This window comes from Streptopelia decaocto, assembly GCF_964273445.1.
Source record: "Streptopelia decaocto genome assembly, chromosome: 3".
NCBI classification, from domain to species: Eukaryota; Metazoa; Chordata; class Aves; order Columbiformes; family Columbidae; genus Streptopelia; species Streptopelia decaocto.
The window spans coordinates 71,925,108-71,951,416 of NC_138656.1; the positions used below are offsets into that span (position 1 = coordinate 71,925,108).

General features: G+C 41.0%; 1 protein-coding gene across 2 annotated transcripts in view; it reads left to right on the forward strand.

Moving 5' to 3' along the window:
* The first annotated feature begins 2,792 nt into the window (after positions 1-2,792).
* The window catches only part of LAMA4 (laminin subunit alpha 4), a 97,200-nt gene continuing 73,683 nt past the window's right edge, over positions 2,793-26,309 (forward strand). For both annotated transcript variants that reach the window (XM_082047304.1, XM_082047305.1), the window contains exon 1: positions 2,793-3,307. In XM_082047304.1, the coding sequence (XP_081903430.1) occupies positions 3,107-3,307 (201 nt within the window). In that variant the 5' untranslated portion in view covers positions 2,793-3,106. The remainder of the gene's footprint in view (positions 3,308-26,309) is intronic.

The following is a 26,309-nucleotide window of genomic DNA, read 5'->3' on the forward strand; positions in this document are numbered from 1 at the left end:
GAAATTTTATTTACTGAAATTCTCCCAAAATGTTCTGAAAGAAATCTTTTCTCTCGTTGTTACAATGCAATCCAGGGGGAAAAAAAAAAAAAAAAAAAAGAAAATAATTCATAGAAAAACTGAGCTGCACCCTATTTTTCTTCCACTAGAGTTAGAAGTCTCATACTCCAGAGCCAAAACCATAACAACTAATGACTTCTTAGGAGAACTAAAGCTCAGAGAGCTAGGAAAACCCTCAAGCTCAAGAAGCCATTTAACGTAGTCCTCCACTTTAAACAATTTCCCTTCTCAGCCTTATGCTTTCATAATTTTCTTTCTTTGATGGTTACGGAACCAAGCATCTACATACCTTCCCCTCAAACCTATTGTCTTTAAAAGTACATCTCATTTTCTGCCTTTACCTTTCAGCTTTTGTCTCAATATGTTCTTACTGGTTCAGAGGTAGTCTCAGTTTTCACTTCCCACGTGTTTCTTTCTTGAGCTTCGGGTTCAGAAAGAGCTCACAGTTTGGCCAAATCTTGTCTTTCTTGTGTTTCCAGTTCATGTCATTTCTTTACAGGCCACTTACTTTCTTAAATTCCTTTTTCTACTAGGCAAGAGAACTTCCCTTCCAAGTCTATGAATTTATTGAAGAAAACTGCCAGAAACATTTAGATTTAATTTTCTTGTTCTTCCCATCTAAAGGTTTACAAACCTTAAGTAACTATTCTCCAAGTTATGTTTCTCTGTTGCTTTGTCAACAGGTCCTCCCTAATGCTTGGGAACAGACATAGAAGATTCTCTAGTGGTTGTTTTATTTCCAAAAAAAAGGTATACAAAGAATTGCCTCACATATATTCCAGTAATTTGCTGCACAATTCACTAGGTAGTTAAAAATCTCTATTGCTCCTGTGTTACAGGAGTGGTGATTCTGACACTGCCACAGGGAACCTGTGGTTCATGTCTACTACAGGCTGCTCAATCAAGGGGAGCCTACTGATGAATTCTTCTTACTCCAGTTACAGGAGGCATCATACTCACAGACTCTCATCCTGCTGGTGGGGTGTCACCAGAGCAGAGTAGAGGGGCAGAATCACCTCCTTTGATCTGCTGGTTATGCTTCGTTTGATGCAGCCCAAGGTACGATTCACTTTCTGGACTGCAAGTGCACATTGTGGGGTCATGTCCAATCTCTTGTCTACTAGTACCCCCATGTCCTTCTCCAAAGGGCTGTTCTCAATCCCTTCATCCCCCAGGCTGTGTTGATACAAGGGGTTGCCCCAGCCCAGGTGCAGGACCTTGCATTTGGCCTTGTTGAACCTAATGAGGTTCACATGGGTCCACTTCTTGAGCTTGTCCAGGTCCCTCTGGATGGCATCTCATCCCTCAGGCATTTCAACTGCACCACTCTGCTTGGTGTTTTCTCCATAGTTGCACTCGATCTCCATAGTTGCATAATGACACTGTCTGTGTCATTGATGAAGATATTAAATAGTACTGGTCGCACTATGGACCACTGAATGACACCACTTGTCACCAGTATCCATCCAGACATTTCTTCCTTCAGATCTTGGTCCTGAATCTCATAGCCTTGGGTTGCACAGCTTTTTCTTCTCTGTTGTTGTAGTACTTTGTCTCACAAGCTTGAGTGGCCTTACCTGCTCAGCTACAGCACTTCTGAATCAGGCAGAGTTTTTTGGGGGTTAACTTCTTTATAGTAACTATATGACATCTGTACAGCATTTCTGGGCCCAATGCTGTGCCTACAGTTGTGCAAAAGTTAACAGATCACCAAAACATTTTATTTTACCCTTTACTGACTGCCTCCTTGATTTATGATATCTTCAGTCAGATAGGAGAGGGGGGAGTAAGGGAAAAAGAAGGAATCTGTTCCCAGAATGAAGTCTGATAAGCCAATTTCTGTTTAAGATTTAAGAATGAAGCCTGACGGGCCAATGGTGCTACAAACCCTGGCCCACAGGCAGCTGAGGGATGGGAAGCTGATCCCTTGGCTGGAATGGTGCACATAGGTATAATTATACCCTGACTTTGTCCCAAAACCTTGCGAGGGTTACTGTGTTGTCTTTTTGAGATTGTAGTCATAAAATTAAGTCAGCTGTGGGCAATATATTCAGCTCGCTTTCATATACACACTGCAAGCCTTGTTACCAGGGCCTCACAAAGCATCTCTTGAAAAAGGAATACAAGATGCTCTTTGTAAATAAAAGTTCATGAGTCTGAGGAATGAAGTCATTTTCCAAAATCGCAGTGAACTATATTCTTTTTCACGAGTCGATGAGAAGCTGAGAGGTGGGCTTGAGGGAAAAGGTCTGAATGAAACATGTTAGAGACACCACTTAGCCTTATAGCCCATGGCACAGCCAGGCTGTCTCCCTCCTCCTCCTCCCACCCCAGCCTCCCCTCCCCCATGCCAAAAGAAAAGGTTGGTCTAGCATTTTTTTTAAATAAATTTGGCACCTTTCTGCCTTCCACTGAATAAACTGGAGATGTTAAAAAATAAACAGTCACAAGAGTCAATGCTTCGTGTGGAGCGGTCAGATGGAGGTGGGGGGTGGCGTGGGGGCTGGGGGGAGGAAAGTGTGACCTCACTTTCTGAACAGCAAAGTTTGAGTGGGAGGGTCTCAACATGAAAGGTAAAAAAGGGAACGATGTGAACATGTGAAGGAAGCCAGAGCACCGAGCAGAGCGTCAGTCTGTATCCTGACAGGGGGAGATAAGGTGGCTGGGGAGCCAGCGGTGCTTTCCTGGAATACAATCTCTGTTTGACACTCTCTGCTTAAGCACTGCCCATCTGTATGTTATTGAGCTGGAGCCTCTGGGGAAAAATAGGAGCCACAGCCACAGAGAGTGAACAAGGGAGGCAGCAAAAGCATTTTTCTTCCCTTCTTTTACTTTTTTTTTTTACTTTTTTTTTTAAAACTTTTTTTTTTTTCCTCATTTAAATCAGGATCTGGTTAGACGTCCTTGAAGTGCCACATCTGGAATCTGAATGCTGAAAGAAAGTTAAAATAACTGAGGCACCACTAAGCCAAGGGGGGCTGATTGCAGAAGAGGGTAAACAATTACTGAGCCGCTAGAAGACCACTGCTGGATGTAAGGGGAGGAAATGGCTTTGATCTCCGCCTGGCCCCTCGTTTCTCCTATATTATTCTTTTTGAGATGCTTCTCCTCCAGCACAGCCTCGAGTGGGGGAGGCGTTTTTCAGTTTGACATTGAAGGTAGCTCAGCGGTCAGCGCGCAAGAAGCCACTGTTATCAGAGGGCAGCAGCAGGCAGTAGCTACTGGAAGTTGGGTGCCTTTTGCTGAGGTACGGTAACTCCCTTCTCTCTTTAGTGTCTGCGCTTTTCTGCTTTCATCTGTCTGTGTTGAAGCTCCCATCTGGTTAACGTTAGTTTAATCATTTGATGCTTAAAGCGATACCGGAGGATTTTTTTTTGCCGGGGGTCTGAGACGTTGCATTTCGGGACTGGAGAGATACAGTTCAGACTTCAAAATGTACACATGCCCTGCCTGCTGTGAGCAGACAGCTGCTGTACTTTGCAGTGAGGCTGGCTTAGCACGTCTCTGACTTCCCTGCCAACATAACTAAGCAGGCCTGTCCAAACAGACCTATTTTGCAAGGGTTAATTGTCACAACACTTTTCTGCTTGCCTTATTGTATTTCCTGCAATTGTAATTCACTTAAACTTCCAGAAAGAGTCTGTCTTTTGGTGGCAAACTCTGTACTGTAGTATTTTGTGCATTTGTCTCTGAATGCCACAATCTAAAGTTCCTTTTTGCAATGAGAGCAGGGATAATAAATCAAATGCATGTAGGAAACTGCCTGCAGAGAAAACACCTGCAGAGATTTTAAGACTTTCAAAAGGTATGAGGTTAGGATTAGCGACAAATGAAATTAGAGAGGTCTGAGAAGAAATTTGATGGTGGAAAATTTCCCTGCAACCCTTGTGTTTTGAGATTGGTTGATACTCCTCATTCTAGCAGGGCTGCACTGGGAATAGTGTACTGAAAAATACAGCTTGAGAAAACAATAAATTACTCAAGCATACACTGGGAGAGGGGGACAATAATGTCTCATGCGTGGGAGATGCAAAGTAGGAGGCAAATTGAGTTACATAAGGTCATGGGAAGGGAAAGAGTAGTTCTTCTGGCGTAACATCTAAAAATGAGGAGAGATTAACACAGCATGTCACTGTGACAATATCAAGATAGCAATCTCTGATATTGCAAGGCTAATTTCCCCCTATGCTCCAATTGCCAGAACTAACAGCCATGGAAATGAGTGCAAAAGCCCTTCAGACAGACAGGGTTACCATGGGTCTGGGCAGAGCTCATCCCACCACTGCAGCAGGTCCAAGCAGCTGGGCAGCCTTGGGAAATGCCTGCCCACCCTGCCAGGGTTTCAGCATGAAATATGACCTGTGTGAGAAAACTGGAGGCTAAATCCTGCTCTGCTCAGCACAGGGGCTCTCGGGAGCCATCCCAGGCTTGGATGGGCTCCATGTTGTGGGATGTACAGCTCTTCTCCCCTGGCCTGGGATCAGCCTTTGGAAGCTGCATTGCCACCTGTTGCTTACAGCATGGAAAGTCCCTCAATGAAATATGTGATTTAAGAGCCGGATGGGTTTTGTAGCTGCCTTTCACAGGATAATGGCCATAAGTGATTATTAGCCTTTCTGGATATGATTGTGTGGTATGATTTTCCCAAAGACACAGTTCTCATTGCTTCACTTTAATGTAGTAGACTTCACCTTGGAAAAGTGATGCCGAGGAATGAAACTTTAGCCTCCTCTACCCATTTCAGTCCTCCCTAAAGGTTAATTTGTACAGTCCAATATGACAGACTCACTAACTGGTGTTTGCTCCAGCAGTTTACTTCAGCCCTGGCAATGGCAGCATTTAGACTCTGGATCCCATGTTACAAATGAATGATGCTGGCTGCTCTCATCACACCAAGGCCCTTGGCTGCCAGATGTTATGGTTTCATAAGGAAGGAGACAGGATTTAAGGCCCCTTTGTTAGCTGCAGGTTTACCTTACTATTGCATTTCAGGGCCCAACTCTATGGCAATTTCCAAGGAGGCCCAGAGGACGCTCTTTCAGGATAGAGCTGATGGTTGTGTAACAGTGAGAATCTACTTACCTATTGATCCATGTACATAGTTGGTAACAAGAGCTGAGGAACCATCTCTAAGCCCAGAGTTTGATGTCGGGAACAGAAAGTGATTGTCTGGTAGTCTCTCAGCCGAGGAAGGAACATTTTCTTTGGTCCTCAGAGAGATTCCTCCTCCCTCAGCCCTGGGAACAGGGTTTATCCCAGCAGGTTTGAATTAGCCTCTTTCAAAGCCCAAGTTCTTAACCCGCAGCTCACAGTGAACCACAGAGTAAACTCCCTTACACAGTGTGGTTTGATTCAGCTCCTTCATCTAAATATTGACTCAGGCCTATAGCTCTCCCGAGCAGACAGAAGCTGTTAGTCACGTTGAATAGTGCCAAATTATACAAAGATTTACAAGGCAGAGTTACAGAGCCAGGGATGGGGCTTTGTGGTGGACTGTGGTGCCAGTCAACCTCGATATTAAATATGTTGCTGTAAAGCAGGAGCACAGATCAGGGCAGACAGAAATCATGATGTATCAGCATGTGGGGCAGGTGCTGGTCAGGATTTACCTCAGACGTGATTCTGCCCTACACAACATCTTCAGAAATGTGCAAGGTCTGAAACAGTGCTGGTGGAGGTTTCCAAACTGTAACTGGTGGAATGCTCTTAAATCTTGGTAAGAGTTTGATATTATGAACCTATGGAAGAATAGGAGGTCCCAATTAACGTAAATACATATTAGTGAATATTTCTCAGTTTTCCACTCCTCTTCCTTTCCCATTTTTGGCAATCCTAAACTCAGAGAAACTGTGAAAAGTGGTTTAAAATTTCAGAATTAATGTTCATGTGGAGCTTTTCTGTGCCTTGGATTTGAATGAAACCCTCTTGACAGTGGAGAGGACTAACTACATTTTCGGTGCTATGCTAATATACTATACCCACTCACAGAGCAGATCATTGGTTTGAATAAGACTTCAGCAACATTTAGTAGCTTCTTGCCCTGATTGTTAATCAATATGTGATCCAGTACACTTAAATTAGGCACATAAACTGTTCCTAAACTTTTTCAAACCAATTCAGGCACTGTGTTCAAATACAAAAACAAATTCCTCATACTGTAATGGAGACACCAGGTTTTTTAGACCTCTAATTCCTAGCTGTCTTCCCTGGAGGCTCTCAAAGGAGCCTTTTCTTCTGTAAAGTCTATGTTGGATATTCTCTTCAGGAGAGCTTTATTAATTAGCTAAACACTGGGGCACAAAATGTAGATGTTTAAAATAACTGGACTAGATTCCACCCAATGAAATTTAATGTTACCTGCAAAATGAGCACTGGTAGTGACTGTCATGGAATAATGTATCTAGGTCTCTGCCTCTGTTTCAAGAAGAATGCTTGTAAGTTGATGAAAAATATTCAGAAAAGTATCGTAACATTATTACGTATTACAGTATCAGGAATTGGAAGCTGGCTGAGAGATTCCACCAACCAATCTGCTTAGCTTAGAGGGAGGTTAAGGAAAAACTTTGAACTTATTGAGTAAGCACATACACAGGCAAATAAAAAAGTAATTATAGGCTTGCTAGTCTAACAAAAGAAGGTCTCATCATATGCCACAACTAGAAACTGAATGTGACCCAGTTCAGACGATAAGTTAGTTAAAAATTTTAATTTCAAAGATAATTAAACATCGGGGACTTTATCTGGTTGTGTTGGTTTGTCTGTGAAGAGGCAGATTAATATGAAAAGCACTCTCAAGTACTCAGTTGTTTGCATGCTATTTTGAATGATTAAGTTCCTTGGCTTACAAAGACAATAAGGGGTTGTGTGGGATATATTACTTTGCTGAATCCTGGTGTGTGTGGAGAGACAATAAGAAAGAAAGTGAGCACAAAGCGCTGGATCAATCTCACCAGCATAACCCAGCTGCAGTTGGCAGCATTAATTCAGAGACTGATTTTTCCAAATAAGGATAGATTAAAATATTTTGCAAGGAAGATTCATCAGAGATGGAAGCAAAGGATTTAAAACTGGCAGATATATCAAATGAAAGCAAATAAGTGAGTGGCAAACATCAGAATTCTTTGGTTTGGGGTTCCAATGTTTGGACACAGCAGAAAGGAAGAGGGTGGTGAGACGCAGTTTTGTCGAGGCTCAGAGTTAAAACTGAAAACCAGAAGTAACTTCTGAGCACAGTTATATTCCACTGTCAAACAGTCAACTTTAAAATAAGAAGCGAGTCATACATTACCATTTGGGCCTGAAACCTGCCACTGTCAACATTTGTGTTTGTAAAATCCACTGACATGACAGTTTTATTCTATGGGTGTAGAATTTGTTTCCCAGTAGGATGAAAGTTCCTTACAGAGAACAAGGTGAGAATAAACAATGGTACAAGACTTCAAATACTAGAGAGGGTGGCAAGTGATGACCTGTGATTCACACTGTGTAGTCATTCACTTAAATGCAAAATTAATGTAAGGTGACATCCAGAAAAAGACTCATTTCATTCTGATATAAATGACTACATGAGGTCAACAAAACAGCAAAGAGAGCCCAAATATAGGAGACAAGTGTGGGAAGGATTAGTGGAAGAAAGGAAAGACAGATATTCGCTGGAGACACTTGCCAAGCAAGGAAAGATAATTTCAAATGTTCTCTATGGAAAGAAGAAGTGAGGCAAATAGTGCAGCAAATAGTGTAACAAATAGTGCAAGGAAGGAAGCAAACTAAAGCAGGAAGAAGACAAACTAGAGGGGAAAAAAAAAAAAAATAGAGCAAGAATGAGATAATTGAGAGCCTTAAATGTAATGAAAAAGATGAAGTAGTTGGGACAGGGCAGGAAGCCAGTTCCCAGAGTGAAAGAAGGCATGATGTTATTGGACAGATGGAAGAGGAAAACTGTTTCCAGCATCAGTGTTTTTGGCTCAGGGGAAAGGCAGAGAGGCAAAAGAAGTCCTTTAAAGGAAATTATTATCATAGTCAATCCAAAATTAACCATTTAATGTAAGAGAAAATAGGAGGCAGAAATTATGTGTTGAAGCTCGCATGTTAAAAGGACATGTTTAACAATCGTTTTTCCAACCTGAGTTCTACCAGCAGATGCTGATCTGAATTTTCAAGAGCAAGAAACAGTTTTTGAGGTGCTTGCTTTCTAGTTGTCTAAAGCAATAAGCATTAATTAGCACAGGATCTGTGACAAATTCACCTCTCTAAAACAGCTCACAATAAATTTATAAAATGAGAGTAATCGTAAGTCCCAACCACTTGTTAACAAAGACTCAGACTATCAGCAAATTGCCTTCACCCCTTTCCTCATGGAGGTTGAAACAGAAAGTCTTACAGAATGTTCAGAGAAACCACAATTTGATCCTTACTTGTGGCATTAATCTGTTCAAAACAAACTTGTATTAAAAGAAGAAGTAGAAGACCTAATCCTGAGGTGTGAGCCAAAAAAGGTTTTAGCTTGGCAGAAACCTTTATATTCTTTTAAGCTAATGCATCTACCTTTAAAACAGCAGATCTTTAAATGAATCCATTTCAGATCCTTGAGGTTATGTTAGGTTAACTCCCATAATGGGCAATTTGGATTTCTAACTGCTGGGTTTTTTTCATACAACGAGGTTGTGTTCTGAGAAACATCTATTAGTGGAGAGGAAGTTTTACTCAGATGTTTGTGATTCCAGCTTAAGTTTCTCATCAAAACTTTAATGAAAATCAGCTGTTTGGAGTAGAGTCTCCAGACCCCAAACCTTTTAAATCATAGGAAGGTGAAACAAATGGAAACACAGTACAGAACAGATGGATAATGGAAAATGTTCTCCATTTCAAGAAGGTGCATAAAGCACCCACTAGAACAATGCAATTTAAAATCCACTGCAGTGAGTTCCTACGAAGTTTTGGGCAAGTACCAGCAAAGTGCCCCAAAGCTTATTCAGGGCTGTGAAAACAAATAAAAGGCACTTCATGCCTGCTCTTATTCATGACATGAGAAGCAAGGAAGGAATTAAAAGTCCAGTTTTTCCAGGGAGTTTGAGAAGCAATAAAAGAATTGGTTTCTGAAGGAGAACTTGTGCTGATTTAAACTGATAACAAGAGTGTTCAAAAACTGTGTAAAATGGGTCTAGTTTCTGAGTAATATATAACCAGTCAATGAAAATTTACAAATTGTTTCTGGACTTAGATTTCAAACACCAAAATATAGACACCCTTGTTTTTATATTTCAACTGGTCTTCTTGAACATTTGGATCTGATCCCAGTTCATTTTCAGACACCGCCATGAGCTTGGGATGTTTAAATTATGCATCCTAATGCAAGATTCAACAAATGTTGAATAGTACTGTATACAAAGCTGTTAGAGCTCCACAGTTTTTGAAGTCCAATTCTTTCTCATTAAATGATCTCAAAGAGATTTCCTTAACTATCACTTAGGATCCATACAGTGTGCATTTGGCAATGCAAACAGAGATTGACTAAAAAACAATAAATGCAAACTGGCTTTGTCATTCCTGATTAGCTGTATTGTGTAATTCTTTAGATGGTTATTTTCTTAAAATAAATACTTCAGGAATACTAGAACTCCTTTTTTTCTTTTAAGACAAACCACCAAGAAAAAATGCTAAAACCCCAGCATTCAAGAATTACTGAGACACAAAATATGAGCCAAATAATAATACTGGATAGTGAAAAATACTTTAGAAATGTCTCTTCCAAGTTTACAAGACCATAAGAAGAACTAAAATGTAATTTTTTAAGTTATGACATATGGAAGCTAGGGAGCATGGGGAGAACTGGTGCACTTGAATGTTAATTTGACACATAATTTAACAATTACTAACTAAAAAAACTCTACCTTTATGAAGAACTTCCAATATGATCTGTAAAAACAACCATTTTAGCTGAAACTGCAAGGCTCTGAATCAGTGTTTGACTCTGTCGTTTAAACAAAAAGGAATAAAAATTAACTCCAACCTTTCACCATTGGCTTCAGGTGAAAGAAAAAGCACACAGAACCAGCAACTGTACTGGATCATTTCTGGGCTGTGTTGTACCTTATTACCACCTTAAAATGCATCCTGTTACTGTTGTATGAAAGGCCTTCTAAGCAGTAAGAGATGAGCAGCCTTCTTTTCTGCCAAGGCTAATGCGAGGCCAACATGTCCTAGGGTTTTGCACTGTGGTTTTCCAACATGGAGCCTGGATGACAGCCCATGGGGAGCCACAGAGAGCCTGCCATTCACGACTCCTTTGTGTTATGCTCCCGCCTCCTGGCTCCAGGGACCCTTCTTCAAAAGCAGTCCAGAGAAAACATGCCTCAGCATCCAAAAAAAAGAAAGAAAAAAAAAAAACCACAGTACAGCCCTTCCTAACCCACCTGTTAAAGTCCTACATACCAAGGTGCCGCAGCAAAGCTAATACAGCCTGGTCCACTGAGGGTTGGCAACGTCTCCAGAGGACCCGTACCTGGCTCAGATCCATTTGGGGGGGAGATAGGCAGGTGTTGAAGGTCTAGACATGGTTCAAGGTCAGGGGGATTTTGAGTGCCATACTCAGTTTTCTGTGGCTCCCCACTTCCCATCAATGGGGAGGATTGTCTGCAGCGGCTCCATAGCATCACTAAAGCACCAGCTAATTACTTTCAAGTCAGCCTGAAGCAGAGGTTTGAGCAAGGGATTTTTGTGAGGCATGAGGAAAGAGACTGGATTTTTTTTCTCTTGATGCACCTACTCTTCAACCTCTTTGAGGCAACAAGAAACTAATTTATTCATTATCAGACCATGCTTGTGATGAAATAAGCCATGGACATAGAAGTAGTGGGAGATCAGGGCAGGTTATACTTTCTCCCAAGCTCTGGATTTTCCTCTCTCCTTTCAGAGCACAGCCTCTCCATGCCTCCATGCTGGAGCTAAGGCTTATAGTATAAATGTCAAGCTGTTTCCCTTTTCTCACATTTACAAAGCACTGCCACTACCAAGGGGGAAACCGTGCTGGGAGAACAGCCCAGAAACATGACATCTTCCCATCAGACATCCCCAGCAGCTGCCTGTTTTGTCCACAGTTGGGCCACCCTTAGGATGCAGTGAGGAATGAAATCTCTTTCTCTTACTTTTCAAGTTTTTCATACCATGGTTTATGTTTCATTCTAACAGGCTTTTAAATTGATGCCTTTGCTCTTGGTCAAGTAGATCACTATATGTCCCCATCACAATTCCAACATTTCAAAGAGCTGCAAGATCAAATGAGTAAATACTAGAAATCTGGGCTAGAGGGGGTAGGAATTGCAGTAAAGGGGAAGTCAAAGGAAGCTTCAGATTTACCTTCTCAGTTTTATGTGTCCCACAAGCACAGTCACACCTGCTTTAAAGACCACTTTCATTTTTTATCCCTTGAAAATTTTTATCTCTATCTGGAAATCTCTCAGGGAGCACTGTAGTTTGTCAACTGATTATGTGCCACTTATCTGAGGGACTCAAGAGGAAAAGGTATGACTCAGAACCCAAATCTCATGTGAATGTTTTGTGGGGACTGGGTGGAGGGTAGTTAATGAGGAAACTATGCACAATTATTTATCTTTTGTCCTGCAAAAATGTTCTCCTTGAATAAAGTTGGCATTTTGTTTGAAAGAGGAAAACCAAATAGCTACCTTTCCAGTTGCAGATTTTCTGTTTCTAACAGTGATCATCTATAAAAGTTTTTATTTAGTGTCTGTAGTAATAAGTACATTAGAGCAGAGGGTAGTATTAATCTCTAATCCTTAGCCAGCTTGCAGACAGCTAAAACATTTTAGCCCTCCCCCTTTTGGGATAAGAATGCCTTTTAAGCAGAGGCTTTGTCTTTCCCACTGTATATGGAAAAAATGACTATGCACTTCTATGGAGAATGCCTAGCTGAGAAATGTTTATGTTGGATCCAACCCCACCTCTGTTGCTGAATGGCATTTTGTTTTCCACTTGGACTGGGGAAGGGGTAACAGTCTGGAAACATTTTCAACACAGGAAATTTTTTAAAAATTAAATACAATTACTTAGTCAAGGTACTAGATAATGTTGTTGTTCTGCATACAGCCATCTGGCTTTCAGCTGCTCCTTGTTTTTCGGGAGTCACCGTTCCTCTGTCACTGCTACAGCGGAGGCAGACACAACTCCACTCAAGGAAAAAAAACCACAGAGTGACAATGGGATGAAGATGTGGGGGGCAGCCCTTGTCATTTTTCCCTGTTGTCCACACTCTGCTTTGCTTATTGATTTGGGGATTACCCCAGTGCCATTAACCATATTAACTTTCCCTCCATCTCTTAGCTCTGTTACACAACAGGGAGAAACAGAGGTAACTTTTGTTCTATACCTTGCCCGCCAGCGGGATTTTACCGAGAACTGGAGCAACTGGTTTAAGTCTTGCTAGTTTTGGTTTTAGCAGTCTCTGAGCTCTTTGTCTAAAACTTGAAGAAGATGGTTTCCATCAGCATAATAATCTGTTCTTTATTATCATCAAAAATAAACTTCTCTTTTGGAAGCTCCTCAGGTGATACATAAATATTCCCAGTTGTCAAGGATAAGAAAACAAATTAAGTTTTCAAATTAGGTTATTATTAAGTTAGGACTTGACCCACCTCACTTAAGTCAGTCATAACTTTTTCAGTAAATTCTGAGGAAAACTCAACCTCTTTGTATATATAAATGATGGAGCTCCTATAGTGTTAAGTTGTTGCTTAACACAGCAACAGTTGGAAAACCAGACTAAATTCAGTCATCAGATATATCCTTTAGCAGCTGCAGACCGGCCAGACTCCGTGTGCATGGCTCCAGACCAACCATAGCCTTCTGCTTTGAGGTGGGAGCATCACAAGAGATGCAGACAAAAAGGGACAATATTGAGATCCACACACAGGAGACGACAAAAGGACACTAGTAACAGAAGATAAGGTTTAATTTGTTTCGTCACTCATTGGTCAGTTCATTTACTTTAAAAGATTACAGATTCAAAACCAGTGTCACTGCTTTTCTTTTCTTTATGTTTGAAGTTTCAGATTACTGAGCTTCACAAAAACACACCACTGCAGCCTTAATGGGCATTTCATATCACTTACCTAGAAAACCCCATTATTATACTAATTTGCCCAGATCTGTGGCAAATGCACTCAGTGAGGCTTTAATTTTCATTGAACCTATCTCATCTTAGAATTTAATTTAAAAATATAAGTATGTGGAACAATATTGAGGGTTTTCACTGAATGACTATTTCAGCAAGAAAGAATTTTCTTTAAATTTGCAAGCTAAATAACAAAACAGAAAGCTTGTTATTGTGTAATTCACATAATTGCTTCAGTTTGTAATCTCATTAGTTATAATTAGAATTGAGATACCTGTCAGGATAAGTGGATAAAAAAAATTACCAGTATCGTGCCCAAAACTCTTCATCAACTTCTGGTTAATTCCTAATTTACAACATCAGTGGAGCACTGGAAGTAATAAATATTTCACAGTTAACGATGTCAGAAATTTAAGAGAACAATATGGGAATTTAATGTACTACACCAGGGTGCTTATTATAAAACTATCATGAATATTGATTTGAAGACTAATCTAAAAAATGTGTTCCTCTCAGAAATGTTTACAGTTTTAAAAATAAATCTGAAATTGCAAATGGTTAATTTGCATGAGGTTTCTGTCCTTGAAATGGTGAATACTACAGTGGCTTTTTGCCTGCAGACAGTTCTCCAACAGCTGTAGTGTCCTATTAAATGAGGTAATTAACTGTCTAGCTATGATGTCACACACTGAATTAATTTATCCAGTAATAGTAGAATGTGACCTTTCTAGTTCCGCAGAATTTGATACTGTAGACTAGAGATAATGAAGGCTTATAGAAATTATAAATAGAGCTTGGAGGCCTAAGGGGAAGCTGGTGAGCAAGCTTGTTTGTTTTTAATTCTCTAGGTCAAAACTCAGACAAATTTAGCAAAAATCAATAGAGAAGAAATAAAATTTCACAGCAGATATCTGCTTTTGTCTGCATGTTAGGGAGTACCTCACAGTGTAAAGCAAGACTTCTGCCTTTCTCTCCTTAAAATGGCTTTGATGGTAGAACATGTCTGGCCAACAGGTCAGTTACTAACTTCTAAAAGCCCCAGTCTCCAGGAAAAGACAAAGAACATTCTGAAATGTCCCTTCATAGTGATTTATAGGTTTAAGTATGAAGACATTCTTGAATTTGCTGTTACTCAAGGTCTGGGAACTTGAAATCCATTTATTTCTTCAAATGACAACTTAACATATAGTGAAGTATGACAGCTCTTGGCAAAGGCATCACAAGGACATTTTATTTTTAAAATTAGTTATAGTTTAACACAATGGTTTGAAGAACTCACAGCAACCTCCTCCATAGTCAAGACCTAGTCTAGGAAGATGTATGTAACAAACTAAGAGAAATGAGCAGGACAGGTTAAAAGGGAAAGTTATCAGCAGAACTAATGGTATTGGTAGATACTTTAAAAAAAAAAAAACAAAAAAAAAAACACTATCTCGTATAGATTTTTCCATATTCATATTTTCTTCCTCATGGATTGAAGAAAACAGATTTTCCTTAAGTATCTTAAAAGTTCTCCCACAAAGTTTTCATGTGAAATTTTAATACTGAAATGTAATTCTTTCTCCTTACCCTCTTTGACTATTCCTTTTCATGTATCTGGTATGCTTTGGCAGTAAGTCCTCACAGATCACTGATAAAAGTTACCCTCAAATACCAGAGTATGGTCTATCCATTAGAAAGGATGGCAAAAAAAGAAAAGGGAAAGAAAGGACAATGTCTAGTGGTGCTGTGTAAATATGCAAATGGCTTTAAAACATGGCTGTTTAGCTGGAAGCCAAAGAAGTTGTTTCAGTACCGGATTAAAAATTCTGGAACTCTTACATCCAGAAACAGCTTTATATTCACCACAGACATCTGAAGAAAACAAATCCCATGTGAGTAGGTTCATTATTCCTGGTGGTTCTGACTAGTTCCCTTAAAAGACGCAAAGCTGTTGACTTGTGTCACTGCTGTGGATTATTTGGGGTACATCTGGGACACTGTAATCTGGGATTACATTGGGTACATCTGGACACAGTCCCAGGCAACCAACTCTAAGTAGCCCTGCCACTTAGAAGAGGTCCCTTCCAACCTCAATCATTCTGTGATTCTGTGTGACTGTGGTCATTATTTCATTTTACAGATAGAGAAACTGAATGAAAGAGTAAGGCCCATGGTCACACAAGAGATGAGCAGAAGCATGAGTTTTGTTGAGACCTAATATCCTTGTGAACATAGTTAGGAACAGAGGAGCTCATGCACAGAAATAAAGAGGTGATGAGTTTCTCATCTCTTCAGTGAAAAGGAATATTTTTCCTTATAGTAATTTCAACTAACATAAGAAAATTGTTGCTGTGAAGATGTTAGTGGATTAGAGGTGAAGGGTAGGTCATGAAGTGGGTGAGTGACTAGAACCAGGTGCAGGAAAAGTCAAAGTGGAGAAGGAAAAATGGAAAGCAGGACAGGGAGGAAATGAGCATGAGTAGAGAACAAGGCAACAGTGGAAGGGCTGCGGCAGCCAGTGGGGGCAGGTGGAGATCCACAACCCATCAGATGTTCCATTAATAGAAACAGCCAAAGAGAAGGACAGAGGCCTCTCCCAAGAAGGGCCAATGAACGATCATCTCATCTGGTTGGCATTTACTGTAAGACTCTAAATGACATTCAAACCTCATTGCCAACAAGAGAGACATATAATATAGACAAGCCTAAAAGGTAACCTATAAATAAAAACTAGAGTGAATGTGTACTATAAATATAAACAGAGGAGCCATGGATTTAATCAATACCTCACTATATATAAATTGACCTATTGGAACATGCTGTATCCAGCAAAGATTTCCTTGCTACAAGTACCCACCACATTTTGTAACGGTACACATCTCTATCCATATGATTATTCTTTGTCCCTTAGCAAATCTGGGGGACAGGAGAGCTAGAAGAAATTGATAAGCAAATGATTTGCAATTGCATAGTTAAAATTGTAAAAAAGTGGCAGGGATATGGATGACAGTTGGGACAATACTGAAGCTGTCATCAAATACTTGTATATAAAGAGCACAAGCACACCTTCTAGAAATATCTCTCTCCTACCTCAAAGAATCAGCAGAAAACAAAGCAGAAAGAATGTAATCAGACAAATTTTACCCCAAGTCATACACTTCACACAGAATCCATTCTTTATCCACATTGTCTACCAAAGTTAGATCAAATGTAGTTGTAGAGATCCTTTTGGCAGGTTGGAAGAGTAACAAAAATCAAAGTGTTTAGATACAGCAATCTGTTATCTCAGCCATTCCAGCTGTTGAGACACAGAGACCACCCTCTCAATCTTCTCCTATAGTAGGTATAATGGGAAAAAATGCGGAGTTTAGCTCTGTATTTCTTAATTACACATTGCCGGTGATCTTGTGAACAGTCATCTAGTGTTCGTGTGTTGAACAGATGAGGATAAAAGCTGTGAAGAAGAGGAAAAATGCCAAATAATTTACAAAACAGCAAATAATATTACAAGCACTGTTTTCATGCAGTTATCACTGCAGCCCTACCCTTTCAGAAAACAGGAATCAGGAGTCAGATCACACAGGAGTGTCTGGCAGTGTTTGATGCTGGGTTCAGTGATTTGTTATTTCCTGGTTATGAAGTGTGGCAAGACAGTCTTTCATGGTTAGTTAGGTCAAATAGGAAAGGCAGATTACCTGCTGATGCACACTGCTCGGGTATCTTACATGAGCTGCTGGACCTACATGAGCTGCTGGACCTGTAAAAGGTACTGTGTCCTGGAGACATAGTTCTAACCTTTGTCAGTTAAATTCATCCCAAAACTTACTTAACAGTTTTTCTCAGCTGTAGTCAATATTTGGTACAAAAGTGTTTCTAGTAAGAGCTGGTGAGATAGTGGGAGAAAGTTCCTTACCCACACCTTCCAGCATGAAGTTCACCTGAGCATCACACACTGTGTGGATGAGCAGAATGTTGGCTGGATAAGATGTGAGATGGGAAAAAATGCTTTTGGCAGTTCATGCAGTGCCAGAAATAGGTTTCCATCTCCATAACTTAAAGGCATGTCTGTGTAGACCATTCAAACTAGAGCATTAATTAATAAATGCCCTCTCAGTCTGGTAAACTGACTCTCTGACAGGCCCAGTACAGCTGCCTATGAATTTAGAAAAGGGGGAAATGCATACAAGTTTTCCCATCTGCCGACCCTACAAAATAAGTGTAGTTTTCTAGTGAACATGCAAATCCATCCAGTCCTCTGGGATCAGGGCAGCAACCAGCATGGCTGAGTCAGCACCAGGGTGCTGCAGAACAAATACAGCTATATTCTTTTCCCCCACTTAACCCCTGTCCCTCCCATGTACACACACACTTTTGAGACTCCTTGCAGTCATAAGATACTCCTAAATACTACACATGTTGAACGGTCAAGTCAAAATTTAGTCTCCAGCAGATAAGCACTTTTTCCATGGTCACTGAGGTGCCTGGTGGCTGTATAAGAGGCCAAAGGGCCCAGGACTTGAGTGTGTTGCTCACCAGCAGCACATGTCACCACTGAGCTGCAGCTGCACACAGTGTATGCTGTACCTCTTTTGGATTTTGTGTTTTGGCAACAAATGGAGAGGGGTTTCTCCTGCAGATCTCCAAAGGCAGGAAAGTCAGGACAGTGGAGTGCAATGTTATCATAGCTCTTTTTGTTTGCATAAAGTTTCTTAGCAGATGGAAGAAGAATTAAATCTTTGTGTCTATGTTTATGAATAACATGTCTTTGACCTCAGGAATTTGAAATGTCTGCTACTTTGCTCCCAGGGAGCAAGAAATGGTCAAATGTCCCTCAGTCTACAATTGGTAGTCTGGATTTTAAAACCCTATGTTTAAAGGTACTGGATGTTAATCATGTTCTGAGCTGAAAAGCTGATATAGAAGTCATGTTGGTGTCCTCAGTACTTTCTTTCTGAATGGAACACCAGAAGTAGACTCATATGTCTGTCCAAGGCACAGAAGATTGCTTTCTAGTTAATGCTTTCCAAGTATGATAAGCCGTACAGCTTGTGTCTACCCAGAGTGGTTTTAAGCTAGGATGTCCACTTTGTTTACTTACATCCCAGTTTGCCAAAGTAAAAAGTGTGCTTTTTGGAAGGAACCAGGAGGTGTCCTTAGAATGGGGTCATGCTCCTTTCCATGCTATAGCTTAGCTGCGTAGTTATTCAGGGAGTTTCACGCAAGTCACCAGCTCTGCAAATTGTCAAAGTCACTTACAGTATGAGAGCTCCTCTTCCCTGCTGTAGCTACAGTGCTTAACTGCAACTTGTGTCAGGAATGAACATGAGAAGACTAACACGACGGCAGGATCAGTTTTGGTCTCTGTAAAATGGGATAAACTTTATCTCACAGGCCTGTGTTAGAACTAAAGCCACTGTTTGCAGTGAGCATCGAGTACTTTGGATGACAATACCAAGTCTTAATACTAATTTCTTACAGATTTCTTTCCTAAATATGTTCTATGCTGTCCATCAAGTTGAAGCAGGACTGAGCTGCTAGCAGCAATAAAATCAATTTCCAGATAGTAAATGTCCAGTGGTATTTCAAAACTCTTCCTAAGAATTATAGCTTTATTAAAGGTCCTACTATATATGTATGCTTTCTGCATCCGAAGCAGAAAAACCCATTTCAGAGATGGGCTGATAAGATTTTGTTTACAGAATGCACAAGTACTCAGTGGGGAAGGTGGCACCAGTACAGGGTGATATAATACAGCTCCCTTGACTGGCTACCTGTAAATATCACAGGAGACACTATCTGGACAAAGGAAAGCATCCCATGATCACTCTCTGAACTGGCCAGAATAAACCTAATTCAAATGTAGAAAGAGAATCACTGGGACCTGTCTGACACAAAGGTTTCCATCCCCTTTCTCTACCTGAACATACTGACTCATGGACCAGACCATTTGCACTTCTCCAAAGGTACAGGGTGTCCACCAGTTTGGACAGATTGATGGCATAGCAGCTGTAACCTGGACAATCCTACACAGCATAGCATACCTAACATGTGCAAAAGGTTTCATCTCGTCAGATTTTATATGCAGCACAGGCACGTACACGTGAGCTAGCACTCCAAGCTCCCCTTCGCAGTCAGTAGAGAGCAATAGGCACAGCTGACCTACTTTAGGCGTGTTATAGAACAGAAGGAATTAAACCATACAAAGAGTGTCTAGCCGGCTTCTTCCCGTATGGATGTCTCCGCATTGATGACTCCCAGCCTGCTGTGGTTTGGGCTGCCTGCAGACACAGCCCTGCCGTCCAGCTGCAGAGGCTGCTGGCCAGGATGCCCCCGCACCAGCACGGCCACAGCTGTGTTAGCCCAGCGCTGCATCTGGGGCAGGGAGGTCCTCTGGGGTTCCACCTGGGCCTGTCTTTATGGCTGACATAGACATGCCAGGTGGGACCTGAGGAATGCTGAAAATTTGGCGTGCTTTCTGTGAGTGCTTGGCTAGGGATGGAGTATTTCTGAATGCAAAGACCCTACTGTAAGAGACAAAGACCAGGATGCTCTTCAGAAAAGCATCCGTCTATTCTGAGGAAATCAGAAAAAATGGGAGAACATAAAATGTACAATAGAGGACTGCTTTCTCAGACTTGTTTGTCTAATGTTCTTATTTCTAATAAATAATTACATAAAAGAAAGTACTGGGAGATATTCAAGCAGGAAAACATCTTTATTTTTAGGAAGGGCAGTAGGCTATTTATCTCAAGTTGTCCTAAGCAAACAATCTTCAAAAAGGACTCAGAATTGTGGCTGCCAATTCCAAATACTGCTCATAAAAAAAAAAATAAACAAAAGCAAGCATGTTTGGGTTGGGTTTGGGAATGTCCCCAAGGAGCAGAGGGCTGTTGTTTCCATGGCAATGCCATGCACTTCCAGCAGACTGGTGTCTCTTTTAGACACAGATTTTTAAAACGGGTGAAGGCGGTTTAGAGTATTCGCTCACCCCTGTATAGTAAAAGATGGAGAGTTTCAGGGATTTAGCATTATGTGGAGTACTAAATGTCTGTTTGTTGGAACCATACCTTCCAGGGCAACAAAGATGATTAAGTGAGTGGAGCACCTCCCTTATGAAGAAAGGCTGAGGGGGCTGGGTCTCTTTAGTTCAGAGAAGAGGAGACTGAGGGGTGACCTTATTAATGTTTATAAATATATAAAGGGTGAGTGCCACGAGGATGGAGCCAGGCTCTTCTCGGTGGTAATGGGATCAAACTGGAACACAAGAGGTTCCACTTAAATTTGAGAAGAAACTTCTTCTCAGTGAGGGTGACAGAGCACTGGAACAGGCTGCCCAGGGAGGTTGTGGAGTCTCCTTCTCTGGAGACATTCAAAACCCGCCCGGACATGTTCCTGTGCGACCTCACCTAGGCGTTCCTGCTCCAACAGGGGGATTGGACTAGATGATCTTTTGAGGTCCCTTCCAATCCCAAACATACTGTGATACTGTGAAAAACATTATTGTTTGATGTGAAACTGTCAAGAAGGCACATTGCTCCACTCAATGTGTCTGATGGTTTTCCTCAACACATTAAAAACTTGGGCTTTATTTACCTGTGTGTCCTACCTTGACAGGTATCTATGGCTGATATGATGCCTGTTGTATCAGAGGAGCAACATTTTTCTATTTTCTTTTCTCTGGGCTTGATAATGTTTAACTAGAGTTTGTTTTCTATTCTTCTTTTCACTCTGTAAGAGACAGTGGGGACTTCTGAGGGTCCCACAGTTCTGAAACTGTTAATCAATCTATATCAAGTGATAAATATTATTCTGCAAATAATTCATAATATCTGTCACAGTTCCCCATAGATGTTTTGACTGAGAGATAGCCTGTCACACCAGATTTTACAGCTCTCAGACTAAAACTCTCTTAAACATAAGTCTTCTGACAAAATTGTTACCACTTTTACAGAACAGGTCAGACTGCAGAAAAATGGAATCTCAAATGTATAAATATCTTTTCAAAATGAAACTATATGTCCAATGAACTTGCTACACCATCAAGATAAAGCAGGGGAACAAGCTGTGCTGTGTCAGCATAGCCAGAGGTAACTATGTATGTTCTTGACCATCAGCAGATGACAGGTAATGAGAATTAATTTCATTTTCTTCCACCAAAGGCATGATCAGGAACAGTTACTATGCCTTGGGTAGCATACCACAAGTCATGGTACAGTCACTTATCTAGACTCTTGGCATATGAAAAAGTAATGTGTGGGGGCTGCCAGAGACAAAAAAAAAATGTGCAGTTTTGCCTCTTGGCATCAAAAAAACACCCTTCTACACAAAATACAGGTGTTTATGACACAGGATAGCACTCTGTATTTTTGCAGATAGATTTAGGATATTTGGTTAATTAAGTTAATTTTCATTTCATCATAAGCCCATGAGTTTATAGAATTCAACTGTGCTCAGGTTGCATTCACTTTTATTATCTTTAACAGATCTTTGAAGTGAGAATCTACTAAGTAATACTGTCATGTTTGATCTTTGCCCTGATGTCTAAACATCCATGCAGCTCACTGAAGATCCTTCTCAGACCTGGAAGGATGCACACCTTCTGACTCTATCAGCAAAGAGCACAACACTGCTGGCCACTCCACCAAGTCTCAGCTGACACTAAAGTTAGCAGTGACTTGGCAGCTGATGTGCCATGACTGCTACTTCGAGTGCCATTCTTCATATTCAGTTCCCCAACTGTACCAGCTGCCTCTTATTTTACAATGGTCCAGGAGGAAGGCACCATCTTTTTCCTCTGGTTTGTTTTGGATCAAATGTAATGAGATCCCTGGTCCAAGACTGGTAGGCATGAGTATAATGAATATAACAAAGGCTGAAATGTCTTAATGAAGACCATTTAACCCTGTATCCACATCCCTTCATATACCTCAGCACTCAAGAGAGAATTTTGGAAATAACAAACACTGGTGTGAATCCAAGGGAGCCACAATAAAATGTGGAAGAAAGAGACCCTTTGTGTGTTTATATATTCAAAGAAAGTCGCAAGTTCCTGTTCTAACTAAAGAAACATGCCATGCTTTCTTACCATTAGATGAGAGAGTCAATGGCTACATCTGAATTAATGAATAAAGCAGTGTGGGGACCTCCTAGTCAAGTAGCGTAACACAGTCCATGTCCACATGCTGAAGTTCTCTCCATGTTTGCCCAAAAAAGAGCAGTCCCATGCAGACTGCCATGTGGGAACACATCCTAACAGATGCCATGCTCAGAGCTATGCCTGGACATTGCCGGGAAAAATCACAGTCTGTCAAAGAGCAAAATCATGGCAGAAAATGAACCATCAGTCAGCATGGATGATCAGAAGCCAGTGCCTGAAACCATGCCTTGCCCTCTTTCAGCTGGCTGATGCAGATCTAACCACAGAGAACACTCTGTGCATGTTCCCAGCACGGCTCTCTTCCTTTGAGAAAAGCAAGCCAGAAGAGGCAGGGTCACAGCAAACATACCCACCCCAGCACGGCCGCACCACTACTGCCAGCCAGCAGTAGGGAAAGAACAGGGACCTGATTCTGCCCTTGGTTACACAGGCGCAAATCAGGAGCAGCTGCAATGAAATCAGTGGAACTGCTTGAATATAATACGGGAGTAAACTCATACCCTGTGTATGTGGACTGTCTTCCATCTTCAGCCCCATCTTGCACCCATACTAGCAGAAGGGGCTGAAGAAACAGAATATGACTGTAGGCTCAACGGTGCTTTCAGCACTGCAGCTGGTTCTTGTTTTCAAGAAATGTAATAATTAAATCCAGATGGAAGGGGAAGGGAAATAAATGCACCACGGGTGTAAAAGATTTTCAAGAGCTCAGCAAGATCCACATTAGATTGGACTTTTTAGCTTGAACTGGAACAAACTTTGTCCCTTGGGCAAAAAAAAATCTAATAATTTTGAAGACATGATTGCTAATGCAGACCTAGCATTTTGGCCTAGTAATTGTCTTCGCCTTTCAAAAAGAGACAGTGGATGGAAATGTTCCTCACTCAATTGCCCACATAACGATTTTTCAGGGAGGGTATTTCCATTTTGTTCCAGACCTGTTTGTGCTTTGTGTGCAATTACTTTGTACTCCCAGAATATTCAGCCTTTTGAATCCCTCAATTAACTCAACACTCTGACACTTCTTTTTATAAATATGATGTTGGCTCACACCCTGGAACAACTAACCAATCACTCCATTATCACTAGTAGGGCAAGGAGCAACAAAAATATAACAGAATAATTGAGAATGCCTGAGAAAACTTCTGAACACAAAAGAGAAAATCTGGATCCCATTTTCCCCTCATTCCCACTTCCCTCATAGCATTGATTGTCAATACCTCATTTCTGGTTTAAATAGATCCAACCCATGGTTTAAAATACTGTATTAAAATGGTAAGCATCAGCACATTCCAAGTTTTTGTGATGATTTAAATAATGTGGGGAAAAAATGTTGCCAGTAAATATCCAGGTGACTTAGGACCCTGCACCTCATTTGCAAGAGAGGCTCTGATAGCGAGAACAGCAGAGGCAGCCAAAACTGAGGCAGATGTCTTGAGGAACTGGGAAGTGTATCTGCTCAGAATAGGAGGTAACTTGTTCTCAGTGGATTCAGCAAAGACTGTACAATCCTGGCTGTACAGCTGGAACCAGTGAGGTTGCACTGAACTGCACCTGAGTTGTTACTATGGGTGAGTAGACTAGATGAAAGCCCACTCACAGCTGCAATGCAAGCATTCCCTTAGTTAAAGTATGAAGGAATTGATCTTTATGGCTGACCGACGAATTTGCATAGATGCCTTTACATGCACTCAAATATTTCCATTGCTCGTATTCACTATCATAAGTAAAAAATGATTCTGCTTAGACCTGCAGAACCAAGAAAACTTTTGGGCAGACACAAATGGACCAGCTAGGACCACCCACAAGTTGAGGGGCATCAGAGAATGTAACATGCCTTAGATCTATATGGGTAGATGGAAGTATTGCCAAGACAGATGCTGGGATAAGAATCTGTTTTCAATTTAAAAACTAACTATCTCCCTTACACAGTGTGTGGTGTAATCATTCAGCTGAAATCCTCAGTCTGGTGGGAGCCAGTCCTGCAGCTATGTGTTGAGACTAAACAAGTGAAAGAAACAAGCAGCACAAATAGATAGTAGTTCTGCTGTCCCAAAGTGGCTATGATATGAAGGCCTTTCCTCCTAGGAGCTATTATGTAAGAAAGTGTTTCCAAAGCAAACCAAATAAAATACTCTGTGTAAGAATGGTAAAGGCAACCAAGTTTTCCATTTATGTTCATCTCAGCTTCTCAGAGCTCTCTGGGATAAGATTGGATTAATGATTCATTTGTAAACCTCATTTTTAAAGCTTGCTGTTAGTCATCTCATAAGACACATTATTTTCTAAACAAGCAGCTTATCTGGCTGGATAGAAGTATCCACCCACCCTTGAGAATGGAAGTTAACACGCAGATGGATCTCGGGATTGCTGGCTCTTGCTACAAGTGCTCCACAGCTATAACTTCAGCATCCTGCAGATGTACAAGTTCAAGTCCCAGATGCAATATGGCCATAGCACTGTGCAGGGGTTAATTAGCCACAGCCACCAGCAGAGCCATTTGACAATATTACTCACAGGCTAGTTTTTACACCTAGTGGAGGTATTACTGTGCGGTGCTCCATTTGATGTTGTAGACCTGCTGTTCGTGTCATAACTTACAGTGGGCGTGAGAAGAAATGGTTGGCAGAATGCAGAAAAGAAATAATCCTTTATTTCAGGGCAACCCAGGAAAATGAGGAAGAGGGGAATACAAAGCAAATATAATCCTAACTAGATCAGCACAATCTAATAAGAAGACTCATAGCTCATACAAATGGAAAAATAATCATACCCTTCTGATTCTCTTGATCTTCCCACTTTTCCCACTTTTTGCAAGGGTAGGTGACCTCAAGAGCCAGAGAACACACAAAGTGCTGTAGAGGCAGCACAAAAAATATTCCAGGAGAGCCTGGGATTTCTCAGGCCCTGACAGTTACCTCAGGGATGATGTTTGTAAATGCCAGCAGAAACAGTGTGTGGTAAATAATTCCTGCAGCTCTGCAACAACAACATTGCAAAAGTTAAGCAAGGGTAAGAGATTTAAGATCCAAAAATTCATGAGTCTGCATGGATCTAACAAAATACATGTGACACGGGGAGGCCGCTCAGGTTGAGCAGGTGCTGTCTGAGTAACAGAGGTTGCTCCTGAGGTCAACCTCTGCATCTCACCAGCTTTGCATAATGAGGTAGAAGTTCCTTAGTGAAGAACAAGAATTTACACACAGCACATAAAACAAAAGCTATGCTATTTCATTTTATTTTATTTTCCAGTCTTAGAGACACATATTAATAGTTTTGTTTGTGTTTCTGATTCCTTATATTATTGCTCTAACTAGTATTTAAAAGAAGGTGGTTTAGATTTTGACAACCTTCTGTTTAATTTTGATAAGCTTTGGTAAGTTACCAAAAGTACTAAATTATATACAGCAGGCACAGCCACACATTTAAGAAACAAGGAAGTTTTATCTTTCATGCAGTCTTCACCCCTTTATTTTTTATGTCACCTGAAGAATGACTGAAGAATTGTTGTACCTCCCAGGGACTGGTTACTCCCTGGAATGATAACAGGTTATCACTGGCACGTCTTGCCAGCCTCAGACAGACAGACAGCCCTACTTTGGCAGGCCTCACAGCAGCCAGCCAGCCTTCATTCAAAACAGCATTGATCTTTGTAGATATGTTTCCGTCTCCTCTAGGCTCTTCACCCAAAGCTCATCAAAGCTTTGATGTAAACTTTCTAAAGCTTTTATTTTTTAAGTAAAAGTTATTATTTTCCTATAAATACACCTTCTTTTCTGAATGAGGACCATAATTTCTAGTTAAATCATCTTCCACTACAAAATGACATAAGAATCTGCCAGCTCCTCACCCACAGGCAGGCACCCATTGCTGACCAGGAGCCAGACACAGGCAGGAATGCTGACAGCTTAAACACTGTAAGGCAAAAAGCAGCTCTAGTGCAGAGAGTGAAAGAACAGACTTGAGTTCAGCAGCACGTGTGTGGTC